Below are 18,048 nucleotides of genomic sequence, written 5' to 3' on the forward strand. Positions count from 1 at the left end.
GAATTGTATTTTTCTTAACCTATAAAACTCTTCTTCAGCTCGTTCCACATAATCCAAATACAACATAACCAAATAAGCTGCAAGAAAGAACGGGGAGCTCGCAATCCTCCAGAAGAATGAATAAATTGAACAAGATGATTTTATAGCACATTCGAATCAACGGAAGATATTCCAATCCAAGATCTAACCATACACCACAGAGGGGCGAAAACAGAGAAAGAAAGATAATGGAGCACTACGTCGCATTCTTCCACTTGATTTTTGTTTGTTAGAATTTACAACATATACAATAGGGGTGTTTTAGAAATTTGACATAATTCCTAGGATTATACATTGCAAGCCAAACATATTTGAGCTATCCTTTAATTCTTTTTAAAATTTTTTTCGTAAAGTAAAATATTAACCAAACATTTTTCTACATTATCTCTGGAACAAGATTTTTTTCCTCTATATACTTGAAAAAGTTAATCCTGAAAATAAATTGTGTATCCGTAAAACTAAGACTGCTTATAAACTTAATTCTTCTTCAAGGTTGCGGGAATTTAATATTTCTTTATTGGGGAAATGGGTGTGGAGGGTGTTGGAGGAGAGGGAGAGTTTGTGGAATGTGGTGCTTCGAGCGAAGTATGGTGAGGTTGGAGGTAGGGTGCGGTTTAGTGAGGGGGTGGGATCAATTTGGTGGCGTCACATAAACCAAATTCGATCTGGTGTGGGTTTGGCGGATGCTAGGTGGTTGATGGACAATATTGTTCGGAAGGTAGGAGATGGGTGCACCACTTTGTTTTGGGAGGATCCGTGGTTGGATGACGTTCCGTTAGCTGTGTCTTTTTCTAGGCTATTTGAGTTGTTTGATTACAAAATGACCATGGTGAGGGAGATATTTATGTTGGGTTGGGGGGCTGATGGAAATGCGTGGCGGTGGAGGCGAAGATTATTCGCATGGGAGGAAGGATTGGTGGGGGAGTGTTGATAAGTGCTCAAAAGTATTATAATTCATGTGTTAAAATAGGCATTTTAGTGACTTGTTCTGCAAGTTATCTAAGGAAAAGCAATCATTTGTTGTAATTTCACCATTTATGCTTTATATGCCTAATTTCATCCCTCTTATGCAAAAAATGACAAGCAAGGAACAAGAAAGAAGCCCAAGAACCAAAGTTAGCACGCTTAAGCGACCTCAGCTCGCTTAAGCGTGCAAGTTCCAATAAGCAACCCTCCTGAACGCTTGCAGGACGCTTCCAGCACACTTCCAAGATTCAAGCAACACGCTTAAGCGACCTCAGCTCGCTTAAGCGTGCAAGTTCCAGTAACCAACCATTCTGCACGCTATTAGGACGCTTTTGGTATGCTCCCCCAAAGTTCATGCAGCACACTTAAGCGACCTCAGAACGCTTAAGCGTGCAAGTTCCAGAGAGCAACTCCTTTGCACGCTTCCTGCACGCTTCTAGAACGCTTAAGCGAAGTCCCTTCATCTGCCGTAGATAAGGCACACGTGGCAACTCATCAATGGCCAACAGAAGATATTCTGCTGGCACGCTTAAGCGACCTCTGCACGCTTAAGCGTGCAAACTCGATTCCTGCCCATATAAATAATTTTCTTCTCTCTTTCCACATTATTCATTAATGTTTTATTCATTTTCTGCATACTTAGAGAGAGAACTAGGGCTTTTCTAGAGAGAGAAACACAAAGCAAAGGTAGTTAAGAGTAGATTCAACCCAAGATTTGTTGAGACATCATGGATCTAGGCATGGAATCTTCATAATAGCTTGTTTGAATACCTCAAAACCCACAAGGATAGATGTAAAAATCTTACATCAAATGTGTGGGGCGTTTGGCTAACTCTGTTTTGCAGGTAGATGTCGCAGACAGGTGAGTGTGGAAACTCCATTCGACTCACACCTATTCAGTGCAATCGGCTTATTCTTATTTAACGGCGGTGGACACTAACATTTCTGAAGATTTTATTCAATTTTTATGGCTAAAAGCGGTTCCGTTAAAGGTTAACATATTTGTATGGCGTCTCTTTCTGAATAGACTTGCTACAAAGGATAATTTCCGCAAAAGGAATGTTCTTGACCCGACCCTTGTGGCATGTGCGACCTTGTGTGGTAAGGAAGAGGAAAGGGACCATCTGTTTTTTCATTGTGATCACTATGGACGGTTTTGGCTCTTGATCTCACATTGGCTTGGTATTGTTACGGTTTTACATGGTAATTTACACTCACATGCTACCCAATTTTGTGCTCTTGGAGGTTTCACAAAGAACTCTAGGACAAGCTTTACTGTTATTTGGATTTCGGTATTATTTGTGATTTGGAAAGATCGAAACAAGAGAATATTTCAGAATCACTTTGATCATCTAGAAGCTCTTCTTGAAAGGGTTAAACTCCAAACGTATTGGTGTTTGAAAGCGAATTACATCATGTTCAATTTTGACTATCCTTATTGGAGGAAAAATCCTTTAGTTTGTTTACAGACTGTTTTGTAATGTCTGGTTTTTTTTTTAGGGTGTTCCTAGCCTTACTGTATTGTATTAACACTTTTCAGTTCTCTTAGGCACACCTTGTGCTTGAGGGACTGCTTGTTTCTTTAATATATTTCGCTTAGTTTCTTAAAAAAAAAAACTTAAACTTAGAGCTAAATCTACGCGAAAATTATAATAAATTTGAAAACCAACAACTAGACCAGTTTTTTTGCCATAAATTTGGCATTAAAAGTCTAATTTTTTTTTTGTATTTAAATTAAAAAAATAGAGAATAAATATATGAAAATGAGAATTTTGATTTTGATATGAAACATGTTTTCGATCTATAAATTTACCATCAATATTACTTATAAATTTTGATATTGATATTGTAGAATACTTTATAAGAAATAAAGTAGAATACTTTATTTGTTATAATAAATATTAATAATTAATATTTTTAGTAAATGTAAATTCAGTTGGTAATTTAAGGAACATGGTTCGAATCTAAGGTAGTATCTCATATATTGATCTTGAAAATGTGAATTTCTAGTACCCCACACACTATTTATTGACTTTGAAAAGGTGAATTTCTAGTTTAATACTTTTTTTTTTGGGTACAACTAATAGTTAATACTTTATTGATTTTGATATTGTAAAATAGGTTTTTTTTTTTTTTTAATATCTTGGAGTAATATTGGAGGGAGGAAATAAATAAATAAATAAATGGATTGGGAAATGAAAGAAGCAAAAAATAGAGTAGTGGAATTGGAATTGATTAATTTAATATAAAAATATTAATATTATTATCCATATCTATGGAGACACGGACAAAGTGACAGAGAGCGGCACAATCAAGCAAGCGATCCCTACTTCACATATTTTCATTTTCATTTTCATTTTGTGATAGAAAACAAAAAAGAAGCGAACAGAAGAGAAAAGAAGAAGGCATATCCAGAATCAATCAATCGAACACGATGAACATGACTAGCACCACTTCTTCAATTGCAACATTGGTGACTCCGTTGCCGTTGTTTATGAATACGAAGAAGAAGAAGATGATGATTCAGAGAAGCATAAGAATGACGACTCAGATAAGATGTGATGTTGGAGAAGAAGAAGAAGATTCATCATCATCAACAGCCAAGATTGGAGCGCGTGTTAGGGTTAAGGTTCCTCTCAAAGTCTACCATGTTCCCAAAGTTCCTGAAGTTGATCTCACCGGTAGAGAAGGCCAAATCAAACAGAACGTGACTTTCTGGAAAGATAATAAGCGAATCTCTGCTAATCTTCCTTATAAGGTTGAATTTGTTGCTGATGATATTCAAGGTCCTCGTGGTCCTCTCAAGTTTGTTGCTCATCTCAAAGATGATGAATTCGAATTTCTCTCTCAGTAACACTTTTTCATTTCACTTTTTATCAATTTTGTTATATCATAAATTAATTATGAACTCTGCTGTGCTGTGCTGTGATGATGTAATGTATCATATCTCTTTAATCAAATTTCATCAACTATATATTACTACTTCATTTTTATTCTTAATCATGTTTCTTTTAGTGTAAACACTCTGGACCGTCCAATTCAGTCTCTGACCAAAATAAAACTCAAATTTGTCCGCTGACATTTTCATATTTAACTTGTCCTTGTATGAAAATGTAAGGACTGATATGAGTTTTATTTTAGTCAGACTGAATTGGATCATAATTTCAAAATGAAACCAACTTACATTGCAAATCTCAAGTTAATATTACCATGATAAGCTAGTTTCATTGTTTCAACTATCTTAATAATAATAGTTGGTTACCCTTATTATAATTTTTAGCAGCAATGCTGTTTGGCTTGACAACTTTTTCGTCAGAAACACGCTAATATATTAATTAGCCAATCAAATAAACTCCTAACCATAGAAATTCAAAGTGCTGGGCGGAAAACACGGCGCCTGTGTAATAAAGCAACGCCGTTGATGCATTCTTTCCACCGTCGTATCGTACTGCAAAGCATTTTTCAATAGTTAATTATTCTTGCATCTGTGCAAATACAGAATCAAGTAAAAAGGGGGGATAACAAAACCTGTAAAACTTGATGTTGTGTATTCAATCATTTCACTTTGATAAATAGTAGGTTGTGTTGTGTGATATTTGACTAAACTGACTTACACCTGAGAACAATGTAGTTCTGAGGAAGGACTTAAGAAACAAGAAACTCCAACAAGCGTGAGAGGAATGTCAATACCTAGTTGGATGAGGTGACTAAACAAGAGGGGTGGGGCTGGGGATTACTTTTAACACCTTAATTAATAGTAGTGATTAAAACTAGTGATCTTTTTAAAATTATTTTTGCTTTTTTGTTAAACCAAATAAACGGAAAAAAAAAAACTACTATTCTCTTATTTCTATTTATTTTCTCTCCTTTCCCTAATTCCGCTCATTTTCTTACCTTTTTTTAGTACCGCCAATCAAATGCTTTACAACAGCTGCACCAATTAAACGATTGCAGAGTCGTTAGATCTAGATGTAAGTTGGTGTAGTTGAATCTTGCACCTAAATACTGTTAGATCTAGTTGTAAGTCGGCGCAATTGAATCTTGCACCTAAATATAATGATTCTGCAATCACTGGAACAATCAAGATAACTTAGGTCGGTCTCCATTTTCTTCATCATTTCTACGTAACAATAGAATGGAGGACAATCAAGTCATCAACATTATTTTTCTCCTTCCAAACCTACAGAAAGAATATATTTGCACCACTTTCTGATTCATAATCATGATCTGTTTTACAATTACATTGTGAGGTCTGTCATGCGTGAGTAGCCTTGCAGAGTCAGTTTATTATTGAAGGCAAAAAAAGAAAATTGTTAAATGAAACCCAATAACAAAATTTTTACAACTTCGACATGAAAATCAAACTCTGTCACAAACAAAAATGCAGATATAAGCCGTTCGAGTCATTACAAATCTCAAGCTGAGCTAGTTAATTGCAGGTTATTCTGTGCATCAATGAGATCGGCTGACATTGATGAAGGTATTCTATGACGCGTCAAAATTCGAGAAGTGGCAACTTTTGCTGTTTCATAGTTCAAGACAATGACCCTGTTGTCGTCCAAATCAAAATGCAAGCTGTCTGTGGTACAATTTTCAACAAGTTGGCATAAGTGCTCCAGATTGTCAATTTCTGTTCCATTAACCTTCAAAACCTGGGTATCACAATTATAGCATATTAAAGCAAATAGGCAAACAAAACATTCATTTGAAGTGAAAAAAATTAACGTGTACTAACAGTTATCACAACGTGCTTAGAATTTCTTCATAGGAGTACTTATGAACATCTAAGGGATAGACCATTCGTTTTCAACACCTATGTTGAATAAAATTAAAAATCTGCCAAGGACCATTGTTGCTTACAAAGACATCTTTGAAGGATGGCTCATATGTTTGCTAATATTTCTGTAGTAAATTTCACTAAGGATGGTAGAAAAGTTGGCCATTGCATCTATACTGGTGATTATAATTCAGAACCTACGATACTATCAGAGATTTACTCATTTTTTTCTATTGGGGAAGGACAAATCATTATTTAATGAAAGTGACATCAATGACAATTTTAACACTTTTTGCGGATTTGAACTCTTTCCCCTGTGGTTATAATAAGGTCAAGTTCTTATCATTAAGTTGACATCTCATGGACAAGAGATTTACTCATTTCCAATCCAAACCTCACATTGATTACAAATATGACCTAAATAGAGCCTGTAAAGCTTTAGACAATCATGACCTTACAAGTTGATTTTGTGGAATTTGAGTTAGACCTAAAATCTAATATGGTTACTAAGTCGACAACAAAAGGGTGTTCTATCTTTGTCAAAATATCCCTCTCGGTCATGTGCCAAATAAATAATAGCTAAAGCATTAACAAGTTGGCACCTGTAAGTCTGCAAGACGCTCATATCCTGCGTTGATATCATCCATCAGGACCTAAAATCAATAAGAAATTATCTTTAGAAACGATGCCAAAACCAAATATCTGCATTAACTAGGTAAGTTATTGTCAACACGTGTGCATTGTCTTCACAATGTCCAAAACATTTCTATTTGAATTGTTTATGGAGTTTTAAGCTAAACTTAATGTGGCAAACGGTAAATAAATACGTGTGTGTGGATAATCCAACTACTCTAACCTGTGAAAATTTGTAGTAGAGCTAAAATTATGCTAACCTGTGACAAGATAACAAGTTGTTGATTTTCTTTCTTGGGCAATTCCCTCAATGCTCGTTCACACAAACGACGGGGTGAAGCATTATACCAGTCTTCCCCATATTCATGAAGGTATGGCTGAGTGAGGGGAACAAAAACTAGACCAGCAAAAATGTAGTAACTTGGAAGTTTATCAAACTGATGCACTGGAACTAAGGGTTGGATCTGAAATATACAGTAACACCAATAGAACAATTATCCAAAAAAGCAACTTTATCACAAACAAGTGTAACAGTTACAAGTATAACAGAACAGTAAAATACATTGGACTGCAAAATACAATAAGCAAAACTGATCAGAAAGTATGCAATGAACAAGAACTACACATAACAAACATATTCAGAGCTAGGTCAATACAATGTGAATAAACATGCAACAAGTCATTTGTGTTAGAAACTGGAGAATAAGTTCTCGATTAATCTGTATAATTTGGTTGGTGTAGCATAGTACAGAGTAGTCCAGTATATATATATAAAACTTACAGGTTGGAGAATAATACTGAGTTCAAGCTCTTGGCTGTCCCGCATAACTCTGACTATTGCTTTTTCATTAAGCTTCTTCATAGACACCAAGTGATCAAATGTTATGCGTTCTCTGTTTCGGAAGGGAACTGCATTGTGTATGTGATATATTATTCCTACGAACTCAGGAAAATCATAAAAGACTTGTAGGCAAGGAAGAAAGTCTTTTCCATTTAATTGTAGTGCTCAACTAATTTTTCTGTTTCTAAAGAAATCACAAAAGAAGTGCTCAACCAATCGTAGTGCTCAACTTAATCGTAGTTCTCGACACTTATTATCGATTGTGTGTCCCACACGTGTCAGTGTCCCACACCGACACATGTGATTACATCGAATTATGTCATCTTCTCAAATTATCATAAGAGTCGATGTGTCAGTGTCCGGTGTCTGTTTTTGTGTCTGTGCTTCATAGATAGAGACACAGCTTGGAATGAAAATAACTTGCGTGAAAAGTCAATACTCAACAATTTTATTTGGTCGTTTATGCAGCCAAAACTAGTAGAGAATCATCCTGACAAACTTCTATGATCTATGTCTACCATTTAATCCAAATGCGTTTCAGTAACATTTTCAAGAACAAAATCCACGAATATATGACTTTGTGATGGCATGTTGTTGGATTTCCATCACAACAATTTGCTATAACTGCTTTTTAACAGAACTTAGAAGGCATGTTAAGGATACAAAATAAGTATAAAACAATTCCTGTAGCCCACTCCTAACAACTAAGGTTCTAGGGGAGTTGTTTTCATGATGTGACTTGTCGATATATTCACTTCTTAATAATGCATGAGCCTCTCATGAAACTGCCGACCAGTCATTGCTCTCTCCATTTAATATCTCAAGCTTTTATAAGATTCAGAATCAGAAGATTTCAACTCTTTCACAATTTCAGATTAGACTTAAACCTATGTTTTATTGGGTTGATGCTTACAGTGCATAAATGCATGAGTATAGCAAAGACATGAAATCATATAAATGAAATTTCATGTACGTTGCCATGTTGAACCCTCCCATATTACACAACATAGCAACGAATGAGGAGGTTGAGACTTCTCAAAGGCTGTTTATAGAGTAAGTAAGAAAATTCAGGAAAAAGAATTGAAAGAACATACCTGTACCATCATTTGCTATAGGCACCCCATCAAATGAAAGTATGATATCGTTTTTCTTCAAAACTCTGTATGCATCTGAAAGTGGATTTATTTTGTTTACGAGCACCCCAGTCATGCCAGGCTGCATACCAAAATGGTTTCTGAGGTGCACATTTTCAGTAGTTTGGCACGACAAACCCAGGGAGCAAAATCCAATGTATTTTCCATTTTCTTCTACATCAGATATAAAATGCTTTATTACAGGTACGGGTATTATGTAACTGCAATAGCAAATATGAAATGAAGTAATCTATTATGCAGAAAATATGTTTGATCAGACCAACAGAATATCAAATACTTCATGATAGTTTAAGCATTTCCTACAACCATTATAATATCTCACAAAGTAAGGCCATTGTGGCAATCCTTCCCTGTTCCCCCTTTATAAACTGCCGGGCTTGTAATTTTTAGGGGTAATTGGTCATTCAGACTTGGTCGTAATACTCTTTTCTCACCTTCCCTATCTGTTACACCCGATCGGGCTGTCCTACAGGTATCATCAGCTCCATCAAGGTTCAAACTAAGTGAAGATCTTCATAGATGTGCATGAAGATATCCTCCAGTAATTGGTATCTCTTGTATAATATAAGTTCTTCTTTCCGTTTCATATCATACTTGGCAGCTGCCTTTTCTTAGTTCTTTTTTTATTCACATTTCTTTAACAATACCTCTATTTTCTTCCGTTTGAAGGTACCAGGCTTTGTTGTTTGTGTTTTCTTTTCCCTCTAAATTTTTTTACTTCCCACTTCTCTGTTTATGTCCTTCATTTTTCAATTTCTATTCCATTATTCTGTTTTTGTTCTTTGCCAACTTCTTTGTTCAAATCTTCTTGATCTGATTCAAGGTCCTTAACAATTTCATTCGTTACCTGATTGGACTCATTTTTATCCCTCTCAGTCCCTTAGGATGATTGATGAGATAAATTTCCTAGAATAATTGTGTTTTCTGTTCTTGATATAAACAATTAGGTCTTTAAACATAGGGCTTTGTTAAGTACTATATCTGAAGGTTGCAGAATCAAATCGTATAAGTGATAACGATTAACTACTATAAATGAAAGTAGAAACTAATGGCAGAATAAGGCGTTAATGAATCTTAAGTTTTGGAACTAAAGAAAAATAAAGACAAAGAAAGCAAAAGGACTTACCCTATATTCTCCGCACCAGAAAGATTTTGGAATGCAACACCAGCAACTTTCTTGCCCATAATTGCAGGACCACCACTATTCCCTGGGTTAATGGCTGCATCAATCTGTATTGCCATGAGCTGTGATGCACCATGTACATATTGTGTAGGTTCAACCCTAGAAACAACCCCTTTAGTGACTGAAATGGTGTCACCTCCTTGAGGATATCCAACAACAGCAACAGCTTGTTGTAGAAAGGGGATGTCTCCAAACTCCAAGGGAATCATTCCATCCCAAAATTCATCAGAGTCTACAATCAATAGAGCCAAGTCACATTCATGACCAACAGCTTTGACTTGTGCTCTATACTTGTTTGGAGAACCATGTTTCCTTACAAGTACAAATGAATGATCAGCTACTACATGAGCATTTGTAAGAATCTTTCTCCCATGAATTACAAACCCTGCATTATTACCATCATAAATTTTTTTCAGAGAAAGTAAAGAGCATCAAAATAAACATTCATAAATGATATTTTGACATCTATTTCGTCAACAAATTAGATGGTTAGCACAGCTCGTTAACATATTTCAGTTGATGATTAATGAATATAACAAGATGTTGCAACTCATCAATAATCAACTAAACACAGTAAACCACAATTTTCAAGTACATTTGAGAAAAAAATTGTGATTAAAGAATATCATATGTATTTGAACATAAGTCGGATGGTTAACAAATATATGTGTTTCGGATTTGGCCAATGCCCACTTCCTCAACAGACCAGGATCTCTCAAGTCACTAGCTAGCACACAGAACATCTCATGACTCACAGTCACACTAAATACACCGAATCAGGGCTACCAAGAGCAATTCGGACTATTTATTTCGGATCCTATTTCAACTCGTTCTAATCTTCTCACAGATGTCCCTTGGGACAGCTGCCCAGACTAGGGTTTGAGGAACCCAAAATCCTAATTCACCATCATAAAGGCAAACTCATGGTCTCTACCCAGGTACACACTTTTCTACCCTAAAAGCCTCACATATTCAGCATATTCTTACTTGATCGTCGGAGTGTTTCCAGGTACACTGCTCTCTTCAGTTAGACGTTGGAGCTACTGTTCAAATCCATCAACCTCACTCCATCACCGCCTACCCTCAAGGCCAAAGATCTCTGGTCCGGTTGGATTAATGTGTATATTCATTGATCAACTTAGAGTGATGTTCAAAATTCTGGTTAATTGTGTTCACTTGATAATTAATGAGTTGATATTCATTATTCATTAGTTGTTCGATTAATTCGGTTTGAACCTAATAGCTGAAACTCCTTATCCCTTTACTCAAACTAGTTGAGCTACCAACCCCCTTCCCCAGATTACTAAGGATAATTAACTAACCACATATTTGAATGTGTTAACAATCTAATTTGGTGTCGAAATTTGATATCAATTTATTGAATCAAAACAACACAACTCTTACTAAAATCAAATGAATGAATGAAAAGCAAGCAAGAAGAAGATACCAGAGCCCATAGATTCACGTTGTGACTTATTCTGCCAAGGAAGCAAATAATTGGGACTGCATGAAACAGTGAAAATCTTGACAACAGAATTGAAAGCAAGCTCAACAGCAGCTGTATTATTATTAGTAGTAGTAGTCGTAGTTGTATGTGTCAATGCGCCACTGCTGCGTGGTTGAACCTTCTTCCTCCTTACTCTTACTGATGATGTTGCTGTTGTTGTTGTTGTTGTTGTTGTTGTTATATCTCTGCTCAAATTGTTGTAACTCGACGACGTCGTTGTCGTCGAACACAACCTTATCAATGTTTGAGTTTGTTGGGTCTGAGTCTGAGGAACAGGTGAAAGTGATTGAGAAGCGAGATAACGAGAGGAGAAAATATTCTTCCTAAAACCACGGACATATCTAGACATCATCATTCAGTTTGAGGGTAGACTGACTGACTGACTGACTGGCTAGTTAGTACTTACACAAACCACACGGCGGCAGGCAAGGCAGGGAAGGCAGGCAGCCATGTACTCTTAATTTCTTTCTCGACTTCTGCTGCTGCTTGCGTGGTACTTTACTGCTACTGCAGGGTAAATATTTTAGTTACTACATATACGCCACCTTATTATTTAGTCACACCCCTTCCTTATTTTACTATAGAGCTGGGTAAACATTTTACATCATTTCATTTTTTAATTCAAAAAGTTTAAATGTAGTTTTTTTGCTTTCAAGATTTACAATTGTTTGATTTTAGCCCTCAAGTTTAATTGTTTTATTTTCGCACTAAAGTTTTACGATTGTTTGAGTTTGCCTTCTTAAGTTTCAATTACTCGATATTTTGTATTTGCTAGTCTTCCATCGATATTTTGACCGAAAAAGGTTACATGTTATTTGGATTGCATCTAACCTTTTTTTTTTTTTTTAATCAAGAATTGTATTAACATATATATCCTTTTTAGGGGATGAAGAGCGAGTTTAGCCGTGAGGTAAATATATTATGATAGAGAATTGTTCCACTTGAGAATCAAACTCGATTCTTCTGAACAATCTGTCATTTGTTAAAGCTCATTAATCAATTGAGTTCAATTACTTAATTAAATTGTTTTAATATTTTATTAGTTATCTTTTTTCCTATATGTACTACATATATTTATGCGATGTGTGGGTTGGATATTAAGGGAGGAACAAACCTTAAATTTTACCAATGTTTTTGTCAAGGAAATTTTTACCAATGTTTTATCACCTTCCCTTAAATTTATCATAGTTCATAGACAATTGATTGATTCGAGTTGTAAAAAGCTTAACCCTTAAAGCAAGTGGTAAAAATAAGACTGATTCATTAATCAAATTGAAGCTTAACCCTTAAAGCAAGTGGTAAAAATAAGACGGGTTAATAGGCCTTTACCCCCTGTAATATAGGCGACTTTTGGTTTTGCCCTCTGTAAAAAAAAATTTAGATTCCGTCCTCATAAAATGAAGATTCTTCAGGTTTGCCCCCTGACCCCAATGAGTCAGCAAAATCTCCTATGTGGCACGCTGCCTCACCTTTTTCTGATGACGTGGCGCGCTGACTGTATAATTATTTTTATTTTTTATTGGGGATACACGTGGCATTTTTGATTTTTTTAAAAAATTAAAAAATTCTGGAAAAATAATAAAAAATTGAAAAAAACTTCTGAAAATATTAAAAAATTCTGGAAAATTGAAAAAATACGGAAAAAATTTAAAAATTCTGGAAAAATTAATAAAAATCTGAAAAAATTTAAAAATTCTGGAAAAAATGATTAAAAAAATAAAATAATCTAATAAATAGGAAAATAATGAAAAATTCTGAAAAATAAAAATTCTGGAAAAAATTATGAAAAAATAAAATTTCAAAATTTTCTGAAAAAAATTAAAATTCTGGAAAAATGAAATTTTCGAAATTTTAATAAAAATTCTAATTAAAATTTTAATGAAAAATAAAACTTCTGGAAAATATTTAAAAAAAATTAAAAAGATTAATCATTTTTAAAAAAATGAAATTTTTGAAATTTTCATTAGTATTTCTCGAAATTTCGAAATTTTCATTAGTATTTCTCGAAATTTCGAAATTTTCATTAGTATATATGTCGAGCTTAGGTTTTTTCAGTGTATTTATTTCCAAAAAAATTTCCAGGAATTTTTGTATATTTATAAACCGGAAATTTTTGTGTATTTATAAACTGAGAATAAGGCAAAAAATATGTGTATTTATAAACCGAGCTTAGGTTTTTTGTGTATTTTTCGAAATTTTGAATTTTTCATTACTATTTTTTCCCGGAATTTTTGTGTATTTATATACCGGGAACTTTTGTGTATTTATAAACCGAGAATAAGGGAAAAAATACACTGAAAAAACCTAAGCTCGACATATATACTAATCAAAATTTCGAAAAATACGAATGAAAATTTCAAAAATTTCATTTTTTTAAAAATGATTAATCTTTTTAAGTTTTTTATAAAATTTTGAATTTTTAAAAAAAAATTCCTGAATTTTTTCCAGAATATTTTTTATTTTCCAGAATTTTTTCATTATTTTTCATTTTATAAGATTATTTTATTTTTATTAATTTTTCCAGAATTTTTTAAATTTTTTCTGATTATTTTTATTATTTTTTCCGTATTTTTTCAATTTTTTTCATTTTTATTAATGTTTCAATTTTCCATAATTTTTTTAATATTTTTATTAATTTTTCATTTTTCCAGAATTTTTTAATATTTTCAGAATTTTTTTATTAATTTTCAGATTTTATTCAATTTTTTTATTATTTTTCATTTTTCCAGAATTTTTTAATATTTTTTTAAAAAAAATCAAAAACGCAACGTGTACCCCATTAAAAAAATGAAAAATAAAAATAATTATACAGTCAGCGCGCCACGTCATCAGAAAAAGGTGACGCAGCGTGTCACGTAGAAGATTCTGCTGACTCATTGGGGTCAAAGGGCAAACCTGAAGAATTTTCATTTTACGAGGACGGAATCTAAAAAAAAAATTTACAGGGGGATAAAGGTCTATTAACCTAAATAAGACTGATTCATGAATCAAATTGAATGATGTTGTGTTACAATTTAAAAAGTAAGGAAAGAACTATGACAATTAAAAAGTTAACGATAAAAACTTTGTCCTTAGATTCCTCTGAGTCTCAAATAAGAAATGTGTTCTTAGGCTAGTTCTTTTTCCTGATTCTATAGGTGAAAACTAGTAAAGTACTATTTATGTATTTTACTGAAATAATAAAATCAACTCCAGACTATGATTTTATTTGAAAATTTTGTTTATTTCCTTCATATTTCAAGAGATAATGCTCAACTTATGTTGTGTTTTTTACATGATCCAAAATTACTAACAAGAGATAGTGATACATATGTTACTTTCTTGACCTTCAATAGATATGAGAAATGTTAATCAGTGCCCATACACTATATAAGGTCTTTAAATAGTAACTTATCATAAAAATATGTGTAATTAATGCATCGGAAATTGAAATATTTGACTTTTTTATAAAATAATTTCTTCTTTTAGAATCCTTAAAGAGTGCTCCAAAGACACTCATTAACAAGACCCGATAGATATTAATCGTTTGATTATTCATGCTTATCATGCTTCTTTCACTGCACTCATTCTCTCCTTCATTTCGATTTTCGACATGCTTTTCTTCTATTCATTTCAGCACACATTTCGCCAATCAATGGTTTCTAATAACAAATAGTACAACTCTTAATATTATCAACAAAGAATAACAAGATGTTTCACAACTTCTATATTAGGGCTACATTTTTCATGGCAACTAGTTCCTCTCTAAATAAACAAGGTTAAAGTGATATGCATGGATCCCTAGAGTGGTAAAGCACGCGTATTCACACACTAAACGATATCGATCGTTAATATGAGATCAAACGGTTAACATTATAATATAACAAAATTAGTTTTAAAAATTTCGATCGTTATTTTGAGATCGAAAACTACTTGACACATACTTTACCAAATCCAAACCGGTTTGTCTTTCATTCATGTGTGTATATGTGTTTTTTTTTGTTTTTTTTTATATAGTTTAGATATTTTTATATAGTTTAAAGATATTGTAAAAGTTGCTCAAAAAAAAAAAAAGATATTGTAAAAGAATATATAGATTTAAACTTTTTTTTACAAGATATAGATTTAAACTTTTAAGAAAATATAAACAGGACCTTTTCTTTTTGAGAAATATAAACAAAATGAATATATTTTTTTTTCTTTGCATACACTTTTTTTTTTTTTGGAGTGAGTCATACATTATACACTGTTAATTATTTCCTTACGAAATATATCCTGTAAACGTTTTTTAATAATATATATTTTTTATATAGTTTAAAGATATTGTAAAAGAATATATAGATTTAAACTTTTAAGAAAATATAAACAAAACCTTCTTTAAAATAAAATATATCTAAACAAAACCTTTTCTTTTTGAGAAATATAAACAAGATAAGTATATGTTTTTTTTTCCTTTACATACAATTTTTTTTTTACAATATACGCTGTTATTTATTTTTTGACGAAATATATGCTGTTAACTTTTTTTGCAAAAGTGTAACCAAAAAAAACTTTTTTTGCAAAATATATCCTATTAACTTAAAACCTGAGAATTTGTAAAAAAACATTAAATAAAATCTGATCAGATATGGTAACATTTGAGACAAAATGACTATAAAAAAATAAAAATTGACAGAACAAATTATATTAGATTTAATAGACTTATAGAATATTCAACTACCTATTATAAAAGACTAAGTTGGGGTTTGACAACTTTACAATTTGCAGAACACAGTAAAAAAGAAAAAAACTCACTATGACTTATAGGAACAATAGAGTTTGCGACCATCTAACCTTAGGAGTGTGCCACTGTACAAGCAACGATGACTCTTGGAACATCAAGAAAGTGTTGAAACAAACTGATGTTGGTTATTGCAGTCGACTTTTGTTGGGGAAAAAATTGGCTGAGGAATTTGTGTTGCCTGTGTTGGGTGCTAAAGCTAATAGAGGAATTCAAGTTAAAATATGGGATATTGACACCAAGTCCATGCACACTATCAAATTCAAGAGAAGGTCTGGAATGTATTTTTTCAATGGTGGTTGGGTCAAAGAGTTTGTAATCAGAAGAGGCTTACAAGAAGGGAATAAAATTGGTCTTTATTGGGATCAATATGGCAAATTCTTTAATTTTACTGTTCTTGAGGCTGATAAGGATCAGAATAGACACTATGTTTAGCTATCTATTTATAGAAGAAACATGTCTTTATATTTCCTAATTGTCACTACTTTTTACTTTCAAAGAGTTTTGATTATCCTTTAATTTTTTTTTTTCTCTTTCTAGCAGTAGTCATCAAATTAAGATTTGTTTTGATGTTCTTTCTACTTAACAATCACTATTAATGGGTACTTTAAAAGCGATGAAGTACCCTGGATACATACCCGGTACATGTACGGTATTCGTGGTATTTTATTTTTGTTCATTGTTAGTTTGTGGTTTTTATTTTTGTTCATTGTTAGTGAAATTTGTGGTTTTTTCTTATATATTAACATAATAATATATGCTACTATAATATTGTTTGTGGCTTTGAGCTTCTTTCTTGTTGCAATCAATCCAAATTTTTTATCTTTTAAACTTTTAGTGTGATATTTTTGTTTTTTGAAAGAATTTTTTATGGTTTTTTTTTTTTTGAAAGAAATAAGCTTATAGCTTTTCATTATTGATCAATTGATGGTTTTGTTGTGAATCAAAGAATTTAACTCATTCATGTTATATTATATAGCAAAATTTGCAAAACTCATGTTTCTTACTCCCTCCGTCCCTATATGTAACCACTCTTTCCCTCTAATAAAAGGGTGCTTACATATAAGGACGGAGGGAGTACTAGTTTTCTTATACTTTTTTTTTTTTTTATAAAATTGTCATAATCACGTACCTAAATCCGCATCGTACTGTGTACCTTATCCAAACCTATGCAACATAACTATTTTTTGACAAAAAGAGAAACATAACTATTAAGTTCTTAAATTGTTTTAATATTTTCTTAATTAGCTTTTATTCTTTATGTTACCACACACGTTTAATGTGATCACTGCTGCTATAGGTTATCAAGGGGGAATTTCTCCTTTAAATTGATCCTAATTCATCAACAATGGATTTATTCAAGTTGTAAGAAATTTGAAGCTCTTAAGTAAGCGGTAAAAAAATACTGATTCAAGAATTAAAAGTACGTCAAGGAAAACACTATGACTATTACAAGTGATTGAACTCAAGTTGTTAATGGTCTCTACTAAATTAAAGTATGAATCATTTAAGAGAACTCGATTTGATTTCTAGATGAAATAATTTGATTATACTTACATTACGATTGAACTTCAAATAATTAGATTAGTAGTGCTCCGGAGAATCATAAGAATAACACAAAAATAATAGCTACAAGAATCGTATCCTTAGACTAGTTCTTTTCCTAATTGTATAGGTAAAAACTACTGTGATAGTATTTTATTGAAATAATAAATTCAGTCTAAACTCTAGACTACAATTTTATTTGAAAATTTTGTTAAGTTATTTCATATATCGACCATTTAGCTTTCAATTCTTTCAACTTTTTATTTTAAAAAAGAAAAAGAAAAGAAAATGCTTTTTGACTCTTCCAAAAATAGGCGAAGAAATAACATATGTAGAAAAAGTAACATATGTCGCAATGTACTATCAATTTGATTTTTATAAATAGGTTACCTACTTTGATATATTAGTCTATTATATCATACTCCAAAACACAATTTTGTAAAGAGTTCTCTTAGACTCCAATTTCTTTAATCAAATTGCTGCATGAAGGATATCAAATTGTCAAAATATACTTATTCACGACCGAACTCCAATTATCAAGATATTTTCCTCGTAACCACGACCGAACTCCAATTATCAAGATATTTTCCTCGTAACCGAAGTAGGTCTATATGTGTCTATCAACCTTTTTTGTTTTGATTACT

The 18,048-nt window shown here is 32.5% G+C and overlaps 3 protein-coding genes across 3 annotated transcripts; 2 read left to right on the forward strand and 1 right to left on the reverse strand.

Annotated features, from left to right (window-relative positions):
• The first annotated feature begins 3,365 nt into the window (after positions 1–3,365).
• LOC146911792 (ferredoxin-thioredoxin reductase, variable chain-like) lies at positions 3,366–4,005 on the forward strand. Its single transcript, XM_085717867.1, has one exon. The coding sequence runs from the start codon at positions 3,440–3,442 to the stop codon at positions 3,857–3,859; it is 420 nt and encodes a 139-aa protein (XP_085573993.1). The 5' UTR covers positions 3,366–3,439; the 3' UTR covers positions 3,860–4,005.
• Positions 4,006–5,168: 1,163 nt separating this feature from the next.
• On the reverse strand, positions 5,169–11,588 carry DEG10 (DegP protease 10). The gene is made up of 7 exons (XM_085717866.1): positions 11,041–11,588; positions 9,537–9,978; positions 8,351–8,610; positions 7,197–7,324; positions 6,676–6,879; positions 6,385–6,435; positions 5,169–5,657 (listed from the first exon to the last, which is right to left on the reverse strand). The coding sequence occupies exons 1-7, from the start codon at positions 11,453–11,455 to the stop codon at positions 5,421–5,423; spliced, it is 1,737 nt and encodes a 578-aa protein (XP_085573992.1). The 5' UTR covers positions 11,456–11,588; the 3' UTR covers positions 5,169–5,420.
• A 4,286-nt stretch (positions 11,589–15,874) lies between these two features.
• Positions 15,875–16,294, forward strand: LOC146911794 (putative B3 domain-containing protein At1g78640). The gene has a single exon (XM_085717864.1). It carries the CDS (start codon positions 15,875–15,877, stop codon positions 16,292–16,294), a length of 420 nt encoding a protein of 139 aa, XP_085573990.1.
• Positions 16,295–18,048: the final 1,754 nt, after the last annotated feature.

The sequence above is a fragment of the Medicago sativa genome, chromosome 6 (assembly GCF_051527215.1).
Source record: "Medicago sativa cultivar Bolivia chromosome 6, Bolivia_mono, whole genome shotgun sequence".
Lineage (NCBI taxonomy): Eukaryota > Viridiplantae > Streptophyta > Magnoliopsida > Fabales > Fabaceae > Medicago > Medicago sativa.

Bases quoted from the DNA above. Each gene is read 5' to 3' on its own strand.
- DEG10 (XM_085717866.1), bottom strand. From the start codon at position 11,455: ATGATGATGTCTAGATATGTCCGTGGTTTTAGGAAGAATATTTTCTCC. The intron at 8,611-9,536 runs GTAAGTCCTTTT...TTGCTATTGCAG, and splicing joins TCTGGTGCGGAGAATATAGG to TTACATAATACCCGTACCTG. The intron at 6,436-6,675 runs GTTAGCATAATT...TATTGATTTTAG, and splicing joins AACTTGTTATCTTGTCACAG to GTCCTGATGGATGATATCAA.
- LOC146911792 (XM_085717867.1), top strand. From the start codon at position 3,440: ATGAACATGACTAGCACCACTTCTTCAATTGCAACATTGGTGACTCCG.
- LOC146911794 (XM_085717864.1), top strand. From the start codon at position 15,875: ATGACTTATAGGAACAATAGAGTTTGCGACCATCTAACCTTAGGAGTG.